The 11064-nt window shown below is 33.5% G+C and overlaps 1 protein-coding gene across 2 annotated transcripts; it reads left to right on the top strand.

Moving 5' to 3' along the window:
• Positions 1-4188: 4188 nt before the first annotated feature.
• Positions 4189-10249, top strand: LOC139866394 (uncharacterized). 2 transcript variants are annotated; one of them, XM_071854622.1, is made up of 12 exons: positions 4189-4611; positions 4701-4802; positions 5913-5993; positions 6254-6363; positions 6473-6608; positions 6771-6869; positions 7737-7824; positions 7917-8287; positions 8366-8542; positions 8639-8836; positions 9478-9798; positions 9913-10249. In XM_071854622.1, exons 1-12 carry the CDS (start codon positions 4342-4344, stop codon positions 10003-10005), a joined length of 2046 nt encoding a protein of 681 aa, XP_071710723.1. In that variant the 5' UTR covers positions 4189-4341; the 3' UTR covers positions 10006-10249. The 2 variants fall into 2 exon arrangements, with proteins under 2 accessions (XP_071710723.1, XP_071710724.1); XM_071854623.1 differs by lacking the exon at positions 4189-4611 and having other exon boundaries at positions 5917-5993.
• Positions 10250-11064: the final 815 nt, after the last annotated feature.

The following is an 11064-nucleotide window of genomic DNA, read 5'->3' as shown; positions in this document are numbered from 1 at the left end:
TGATCAAATCTAAGAAATATTTCATTGATTTAAATCAAATGAATGAATTATAAATACTATATCAGGTCTTGCAAACTTGATATAAAGAACGGAAAAGGCAAAAATTCATATTACCAAATGGTACGAATTTTCTGATAAACAATGCCTTGTTTTTCTCCAAAATCAAAGAGAAATTTGTTAAGTTTCTCTGATATATATCATAATGGATATGATTATCAATCAATGATAACCGAAAATGAGAAATATCAATGTAGCACCGAAAAGCGCATATGATGAAAAGCGCATATGATAAAAAGTGCATCGCATATGCTTAAAAGCGCATATGATTAAAAGCGCATATGATGAAATGTGCATATGATGAAAAGCGCAACACATATGATTAAAAGCGCATATGGTGAAAAGGATATATGATGAAAAGGGCATATGGTGATTAATGAAAAAGCACATATAGTGATTAACGAAAAGCACATATGGTGATTAATGAAAAAGCACATATGGTGATTAATGTAAAGCACATATGGTGATTAATGAAAAGCACATATGGTGATTAATGAAAAGCACATATGGTGATTAATGAAAAGAATATTGAGAAAGAATCACCAATGTTTCTTGAAAGAATTCAAGGTTATATATATGGACCAATTCATCCATCATGTGAACCATTTTGATATTTCATGGTTCTAATAGATGCATCTAGCGGATGGTCTCATGTTTGTGTGTTATCAAGCTGTAATATGGCATTTGTAAAGTTTCTTGCACAAATTATTAAATTGAGAACACATTATTCTGATTACACCATTAAAAGGATGAGACTTGAAAATGCTGGTGAGTTAACATCTCAAGCATTTAATGATTATTATATGTCTACATAGATTGTTGTTAAACATCCAGTTGCTCATGTGCATACACAAAATTGGTTTAGCTGAATCAATAGATAAACGCTTGCAGCTAATAACTAGACAATTGGTAATGATTACAAAACTCTCAATATTTATATGGGGACATGTAAATTTACATGATGCGACATTAATTCGCATTAAACCAAGTGCAACTCATAAATATTCTCCCCTACAACTTGATTTTGGTCGAGAGCCAAATATTTTTCACCTTCAAACATTTGGTTATGGAGTGTATGCTCTAGTTGCACCACTACAACGCACTAGATGAGCCCTCAAAGGAGGATGGAGATATACATTGGATATGAAACATCTTCAATCATAAGATATATTGAACCCATGACGGGTGATGTTTTTACAGCACGTTTTGCTGATTGTCATTTTAATAAAAAATTGTTCCCTAGATTAGGGGGAGAAATGAAAAATAAATAAAATGATGTTTCATGGTGTGAACATCAATTAAGGTATCTTGATCCTCGCACAAAAGAATGCGAAACAAAAGTCCAAAAATAATGCGTATGCAAGAACTCGCAAATCAATTACTTGATTCATTCAAAGATACAAAAATAGTGATTAAATCATATAATAGCAGGAAATGCTCCAGCTCGAATTGAAATTTCAAAATTTGACAATAATGTCACTCATAAGTTTTTGCCACGTCCGAAACGTGAGAGACGAATTGGTTCTAAAAGATAAAAATCCTTGAAAAAGAAAATCAACTGATAATGAGGTAAAAGAAAGTGGTCAAGAAGAACCATAAATCAATACTCCTTCTGCAGAGGATATTGATGATATAAATGTAGAAATTGCAATAAATTATGCAATAGTATGGAATTGAAACAAAATGACAAATACAGATTTTTCATATAATCTTACAATGACATCATGAATAAAAATGATGATCTGGAACCAAAATCTGTCATTGTATGTCAAAATAGACATGATTGGACTCAATGGAAAGGAGCAATACGAGCTGAATTAGAATAACTTAATAAAAGAAAATTTTTCGGATCAATCGTTATCACTTTTAAAGATGTGAAACGCATGAGATACAAATGAATTTTTATCCGAAAAAGAAATGAGAAAAAATGAAATTACAAGGTAAAGCTAGACTTGTAACTCAAGATTTCTCTCAAAGACCATGAATGAATTATGAGGAAAATTTATTCTCCTGTTATGAATGCAATTACTTTTAGATACTTAATCAGCCGAACAGTTTCTAAAAGATTTAGAAATGCATCTCATGGATATTATTACTGCTTATTTAAATGAATCACTTGATAGTGATATATACATGAATATCCATGAAGGGTTTAAGGTATCAGAAGCATCTAATGCAAAATTCAAAGAAATGTATTCCATTGAATCACAAAGATTTTTATATGGGTTGATATAATAGTATAACTGATTAAGTGATTACTTGATAAGAAAAAGGGTATACAAATAATCTTATTTGAACATGTGTTCTTATTAAGAAAACAATGTTCGGATATGTGATTGTAAGTTGTTTATGTCAATGATCATAACATGAAATCTATGAAATCATTCAACTTCTAAAAAAATTTAAATAAAAGATCTTGAAAAAAAAATCAAGTATTGCCTTGGATTGCAAATTGAGCATATGCCTAATGATTTACTTGTACATCAAAGAACTTATACCGAAAAGATTTTAAAACATTTTTAAAGACAAAACCATTGGTTGATATATCACTCAATATTGACACTGATCCATTTCATCCCCGTGAAGATCATGAAGATCTTTACGGATCAGAAGTTCCATATCTTAGTGCAATTGGGGTTATTATGTATTTTACAAATTGTACAAGACCTGACATTTCTTTTGCAGTTAATTTGTTGACAAGATTCAGCCTAACCCCTACAAAAAAAGACATTGAAATGGGATCAAGTAGATATTTTGATACCCTTGAGGAACTGCTGATTTAAAATTATTTTATTCTAACGCTTCAAAACAAGATTTGGTTGATTATGTATATGCAGGTCATTCATCAAATCCTCATAAAGATAAATCTCAAACTCGGTATGTATTCCTAAATGGAGGTACCACAAAATCATGGCGTTCTTAAAACAAACACTTGTTGCAACATCATCAAATCATGACGAAGTGATTACATTATATAAAACTACTCAAAAATGTGTTTGGTTGAGATCAATGACACAAATCATTATTGATTCATGTGGACTAGAACGCTATAAAAGACCAACAACTATCTTCACCAACAACTATCTTCACCAACAACTATATATGAAGATAATGCAGCTTGCATAATACAAATGAAAGAAGAGTATCAAAAGTGACAGAACAAAATATAAATGCTGACGAGACGCCAAAGTCATAGACGGTCTAAACGGTCATAAGTTTGATGGAAAAGAATGGTATGTTGGTAAGGCTCAAAAAAGACTGAAAGGGAATAAGAATTGAAACAAGGGTTTGAGCAAACCATGAAGGAGACTGTAGACAAATCACAGGGGCTAAACTTGTACATAAAAGATTTAGATGATACAGTTTCAGATGAACAAGATCTCGTAAAAGACAACCAGATTAAAATGAGATACGTTCAATCAACAACTCTGCTGATCTTTATACCAAAGCACTGTCAACCGCTGTTTTCAGAACACACGTTCACAATATTGGCATGAGGCAAGTTCAAAAGATGTGACGACTCAGCGATGTCTACTTGAGGGGGAGTCAACTCTATACTGCACTCTTTTTCCCTTGACTAAAGTTTTTATCCCACTGGGTTTTTCTTTAGCATGGTTTTTAACGAGGCAGTACTAGTTGCTCTTTAATAAAATTTGTCATCCAAGGGGGAGTGTTATGATAAAGACAAATCAAGTGGATGATCAAATTCACGGATAATGATAAAGCAAGTGGATGATCACGGATATTACTATTTCACCTATTTGCACAGTAAAATTTGTAGTATAAATATGTAATCAAATGTAATCACTCAGTGCCCATTCTTATATATATATATGAAATATATACTCCTCTCTCTCTCAATTACTACTCTTTAATATTTAAGTATTGTATAAAATTAGGTAAAAGGTAGTAATAAACTACTAATAAATTACAACAATTACAATTTACATTTACAATGTACAATAAATTCAGGTGTGTTATGAGTTATGACAATTTTGGCTTACCAAAATCATTAAATTAATAAATTAATTAAATTAAATTAAATTAATTGGATGGATTATTATTGACTTTCATATTTGTATTCTACGTGCATTTATTTATCTTTTAATTTTAATTGAGGCTTACGTAATAATTGGGAAAGACGGAAGGAGGATATTTTTTACCAGACAACAACGGTGGCCGCCATTTTCATCAATAACTTTCCGATCCACCCTAATCCTCCATCACTTTATTTCCAATAAACTCATTATTATTATACTCACATACAAACAAACCTTTATATAAATGGATACATCATCATCACAATCTCAATCGCCTGTAAATTGGGAAGTCCTAGATGCACTAGTAATCGAATTCGCAAAATCAGAAAACCTAATCGAAGATTATTCATCTCCGCCTTCTTCTCCATCTTCATCTTATCACTATCGTCTATTGATTCTTCAAATCAGACGCTTATTACAATCAGGTAACATCGATTCCGCTATTGATCTAATGCGTCATCACGCTCCGTCTGTTCTCGATGATCACCGTCTCCTTTTCCGGTTACAGAAACAGGTAATAAATGTTTTATTATTTTAGTTTTAATTTTAATTTAAAGAGTTTTAAGCATTTTAATGAGATTGCTTTGTTTTGAATTGGTGAAGAAATTTATTGAGCTTTTGAGGAAAGGAACTGAACAGGATCGTAACTCTGCAATTGATTGTATTCGGACTGCACTTGCTCCGAGCGCTTTAGATGCCTATCCTGTATGTTCATCTATTCTATATATGTATTAATAAATATTGATGGCTATATACTTTTATATGCTGTATATATACATATTACATATACATATATACATATACGAATATAATATAATACATTTGATTAGTTTGCTTATGTAGAGTATGATTTACGATTCTGGTTGAGTGCCTTAGGATGATTAGTTGCAGTACATGATTTAGAATAGATCGAAATGATTGCGGAGTTCTGTAAATGTGTTCAGAATGCAAACTGTACGATATTATGATTTATGAACCTGGATGCTACCTTTAACTTGAGAGAAAGAGGTTCATCATATTCTCAACGTTATATGTGAGGGATTTTTATTTTATTTTGCATCACTATATAGTATGGTTAAAAGAACTGAAATGTTGATTAAAACTGCATTTAGTGAATTGGAGCTATATTTTAGATGGAATGGATAGATATGAACTTTAAATTCTATATTTGTATGTTACACGGGTTTGTGTGTTTCTAATTGCCTATTAATTATTGTTCCGGGCCTTAGGATGATTAGAATTGGTAGAACCTTTACTTTAATGAGGTCTGGATGTGATTAATATAAGACCACGGAGATGTGAAGGTTTAGTTGCACATACTTTATAACTATGGATGATGGAAATTCATAATGCACTAGGGAATCTACTAGTATCGAGACCTTAAAATTTCGAAAAGTATATAATAAATAGCAAAATGCGCATGTGACTGTGACTGTGTGAGCAATCTGTTTATGGTTAATGACTACAGCCATTGATCCTATGACCATACTTACCTTCAGGAAACATAAGGAGTTCGGCAGGATTTTTATAGTAAACTAAAGATCTTCAAATTGCGTTTGTCTTGAGGGTTAATGATGAAAATGCCCCTGCTGATGAACAGTAAACTGGGGCGCGTTTTGGTCCTGCTACACGGGTCTCTTTTAGTTTATTGAGTTATTTCATTGAATTGTCCCTGGCCCTGTTCTTTCTTTAGCAATTTGGAACTAATAGCTTTCTTGATCTCAATCACTGAGCTACCCAATTGACTATTTAAGCTTGCTTATATGTATATGTTTCTCAATTTGGTTATGACATGGCTCTGTTCTTCATTCCAAGGAAGCATATGAAGAATTCAAGCATGTCCTGCTCGCTTTTATGTACGATAAAGATGATCAAACTTCTCCTGTGGTGAACGAGGTATGAATTTCTTTAACCAACAACTTACTATAAGTTGTATCTTATAGACTGATATGCCGTTTTTGGAATAACAGTTTGTTGTATTGTTCACACCGTGTGCTCCTATTGCATGCCTGCCGCATTTTACTTTATAGAGAAATTTTAGCTTCTTTTAGTTTTAACTAAATTAACCTCATTATCTTCAAGTCTTGAAGTGTTGCCATCTATTAGCATATATAATGATATATGCCTTTTTTTTGTAACTCTTGATGATCGCTCAGTGGTCTGAGAGGAGGCTCTTCGAACTTGCTGGATTGATGACGTCTTTATTGAGAGCTCACTTACACGCGTATGATCCTTTGTTCTCGATGGCAATCAGATACCTAATCAGGTCCTATAATCATTTTTTTACTTGTATATATAGCAAATTTATTTTTTCTCGGTCTATTTTTTTTCTGCCTCAGAAGGTGGTTGTGATTGATGTTCTACTAATCTTGCAGCATACACAAGGGATATTGCTTTCGCCAAGGTATTTCTTCACCAATAACAGATCTTACTGAGAGATTGCTACTTGAGGAGCGTGATCTCCCTGCTACTCCACAAGAGGGTTTGTTTGAAGCACCTCCATTTGACGAGGTACCGTTTGTATGCATATTTTTTTATTGTATATCAATAAACTGAGCTTACTAACATTGTTGGTTAATATGTGAAATTTAAATGTGTGATCTTCATCTTTTGCTTGGACTTTGAAGGTTATATATGTATCTCTGTCTGTTGATTTTATATTTCTGGGATCAGGTGGATATACAAGCCCTTGCACATGCTGTTGAACTGACACGACAAGGGGCAGTTGATAGTTTAAAATTTACCAAGGGTGATCTGTTTCAAGCATTTCAGGTAAGCGTTCATTTTAATGGCAACTTTACCCTTACATTTGACTGTTAAAGTTTTATATGTTTGGATATTTCTAGCTTAGTGAGAAGACTTTCGGATATCATGCTAGTAAATAGTGTGTTGGCTTATAGAATGTGTGTCATCATGGTTACAAATGGATAACTTCATTTTCATTTGGTAGTATAAATAGGTGAGTGGCCAGTAGTACACACTCATATTAGTGGCCAATGTTCTAAGTCACGTAATTTTGTCAACTTGAAGTACTACCCTTTTATGAAGAAGCGGTACATTACCTCTTTGATCTAATTAATCTTTATCCTAAGATGTTCATGGTTCTAGTTTTTTATTTTTGCTTGATTTGAGATCTCATTTTCTTACCAGCCAGAAATTTCTTTCACTTGATAGTTGATACTTCTTTAAATTGTATACGTGCATCACTTAAATGCCATCATTGCACATAGTGGTAGAATATAGTGTACCCCGAAGGGGGTATCTGCCCTACTTGGATTTAACGGGGAAAATTTTCTTGCACTAAAAACAAAAATACTAAAAAAATAAGGTTTTTTTAGTGTTTACCCTGCTGACAGTGAAAAATTTATTTAATTTTTACACCCCGCCCCAGGGTTCAAGTTCCGCCACTGATTGCACATTAATGGGTTTGGATTTTTATTAGTTCCTGCAAGCACTTACTTTTTAAGACCCATGCTTTATTTAACATTTCGTCAGTTACTTCACCGAGGTTCTACTTGAAAAATTATGTTCACATATTATTTTGTGAGTATTTATTGCCGGATATAAATTAAAACTTCTTTAGCATGATGTGAGAAAATAACATATTCAAGTGTGTATTTTTCTTATATATCTTTACAGAATGAAGTGTGCCGGATGAGATTGGATGTCACCCTGCTCGATGAACTCATCCATGAGTACTGCGTCTACAGGGGCATTGTCAATTCAGGTGCTCCAAACTATGCTTGCAAATTATGGTGGTTCATTTTATGAACTTGTATCTTTGTTGTATTGATTACTTATGTTTTATCATTGGTTTAGCCCAAGGGATGCCGCTAGTAAATGAAGGATCAGTCACACACCAAACAGAATCAGATTCTACTTTATCTGTTGACTTTTCTGCTGAAGTCAAAAGTGGACCCGGTAAGCTTGCTGATACCGACATGGAATCACCCGGAACTGGTACTGCCAGCATTCAGAATCCTGTCTCTGAAGAGCGATACACATGTAGTAGTACTAGTACAATCAGCAGCAGCCATGAAGACTGTAGTACTAGCGGAATGTATCGACATAAAGCTTCCAAAATCCTTCAAAGAAATAAGAGTCGGGGAATCGAGGAGAGTAACAAACGTAAAAGGTGGAAGGGAAGACATGAGGTGGATGTTGATGTCAACATGTCAGATGAACAACAGGTATGGCCCGCATGCTACGATTTAGGTTATATCCATAGTGTTGTAGTGAATGAAATTTGACTTGCTTATTTGATGCAGGTTTCTGAAGTATCTTCTGCAGTAGATTCTAGTGGCAAAGATGAAAAATATGAGATTATGCTGGCCATAAAGGAGTTGACTAGTGATGGAATGGTTGCAGAAGTTGTGGAAGAGATAAATGATATGGACCCCACTTTCTTTGCCCAAAATCACATTCTTCTATTTCAGCTAAAAAGGGTAAGTAATTTCTATTTGGTTAACTGAATGGAATGTGTGAATTGTTAGTGAAATGGGAATCTTATGCACCTTTTTAATATAAATGTATGTTTCAAGATCGAGTTTTTGAAGCTGGTCAACTCTGGGGACAATTCTCGTGCACTAAAGGTTGCTTGTTCGCATTTGGGACCTTTAGCGACAAGAGATCCAGCTCTATTGAAGCCCTTGAAGGAAACCTTGTTGGCTTTTCTTACACCTAAGGAGAATTTTGCTGGGGATACCTTGCCCTTTCATGCTCTTTCAACTTCACTCCAGGTTATTATTTGTTTTAGTAAATTATAGCGGTAGTCCTTATGGTTTACATGAATTAACATTAACTGTCTTTATCTCTTGCAAATTACACCAATCGTCCCTGATTGATTTGGTAGTGTATGGCGGTCATTCCTCTGGTTTTCCTAAAATTACATCAATCATCCTTATCTTTCTATATTTACACCCATCGTCGCTAAATTACATAAAAGTGTACGTTGATGATCCTCGACTTACTTAAAATGTGCATTAATAGGAGGAACTATCAACGTGCATTTTATGTAAATCAGGGACCATCAACGTACACTTTTAGGCAAGTCAAGAACGATCTGTTTAATTTTTAATTGTTAAGGACGATTGGTGTAATTTCACAGAAACCACAGGGACTATCAGTGTAATTTTCAAATTTTTAAAAGATAAGGATGATTTATGTGATTTCATCTGAATTACAAGGACTATCTGTATAATTTACTGTTTTTTTTTTTTTTTTTTTTTTTTTTGCTCATGGTGTGACTATCCCTATGAAGTGCTTTTGTTTTTGCTTTTTTCTGTAAAAATTGGATACAAGGTTTTGGGTAGTATTCAATTGCCCTAAAGTGTCATCTTTTTTTCTCATATGTGAAAGAAGTATTTGTTACTGTGAATAGGTTGCAATTGGTAGGAGGCTGGGCATTGAAGAACCTAGGTTAATGAAGATTATGCGAGCCACCCTTCACACACATAACGAGTGGTTTAAGCTTCAAATGTGTAAAGATCGGTTTGAAGGCCTCCTAAAGATCGATCATTTGAAAGAAGTAAATTTTTCGATGATACCAGATTCTCTTTATAAGTTAAATGGCGATAATAATAGTTCATCCCAAGGCACTGCAACTTCAAGCAGCAAAATGCAAGAAGATGGTAGCAGTCCTACTCAAGTATCGTCCACTGGAGATTTTGCATCTGATGAAACTGCAATACTCAAAGTTATGGTGGGTCTTCATCACTTAATCTTCTCTAAATTATTGGAGTAATTAATATAATAATACTTCTTTCAAAAGAATCAAATTTTGTAAATAATCTGATTTTGGATGGTGTTGATGCAGGAGTTTCTTGCGTTGCCCAGGGCCGATGCGATACATCTTCTTGCACAATACAATGGAAATGCTGAGACTGTTATTCAGCAGATATTTGCCTAGTAGCATGTACAAATACGGTTGTACGTTATACATTTGTACCGAAATTGTTTAAACCGTGGGGCGTATATTTGCGTACATTATTTAATTCATTTGTTTCATGAAACTAATTATATCAGAGTAACCAAACATGTGGATCTCTCTACTTTTAACACATAGTGGCAGCTGGTGGTGTAGTAAATATCATCTCCGAATTGTGTGAGTTTATTTAGCACTTAAGGTGAATGAAATGTTATTATGCACTGGAGTAATATTATCTGCGTTTTTCTGTTGTGTTAGCATGATAAAATAGTTGATACTATATGAGTATTGGATCATTGTATGTTAGATATATATGCTGCTTACTCCAGAACACTGTAGTTGATGATCCAGAACACCCGTTCGAAAATACCACATTTTGAACACTTACTCTCGTAGTGAGCTTCTTGCTTATCCTTGCATGTCCCATATGGCAAGACGAGATATTGTTCATAATTTAAAGTGTGTTTGGATTTGCTTTTTGAAAAGTATTGAATATATGTGTTTTATATATAGGGTCATAATCAAGAGGAAAGTACTTTTTTTGGGAAGGAGGAAGCAAATTATTTTTTTTTATTTTTTTATTTTTTAAAAAAACTTTGTTCACGAACATTATAGATTAGATGAAAATATGAACATTTAAAAAAGGCACTTTGTGATGAATGTCATTATTTTGGCTGGAAAACGCTCGAAGAAAAAAATAAAAACATTCAATGCATTGAATGTTTTGCTGCTGAGTTTATTTGCATCGTTTTGTTTTCATCTTGTGTGAAGTGTTTTTTTTCGAATTTAGCCCGATTTAGAGTTTAAGGTTTAAGGTTTAGTGTTTTGGGTTTTCGGGTTTACTCCGTAAACCCTCAACCCTAAACCCTAAACTCTAAACCGTTCGTGTTAAATTATTCAATCTAAACCCTAATTTCTAAACCCAAAACCCTAATAGCTAAACCCTAATTTATAACCCCCTAATTTCTAAACCCTAATTTCTAACCCCTTAAAAAAAACTCAGCAGCAAAACATTCAATGCATTGAATGTTTTTATTTTTT

This window comes from Rutidosis leptorrhynchoides, chromosome 9 (assembly GCF_046630445.1).
Source record: "Rutidosis leptorrhynchoides isolate AG116_Rl617_1_P2 chromosome 9, CSIRO_AGI_Rlap_v1, whole genome shotgun sequence".
NCBI classification, from domain to species: Eukaryota; Viridiplantae; Streptophyta; class Magnoliopsida; order Asterales; family Asteraceae; genus Rutidosis; species Rutidosis leptorrhynchoides.
This window is presented reverse-complemented; position numbering and strand designations above follow the sequence as displayed.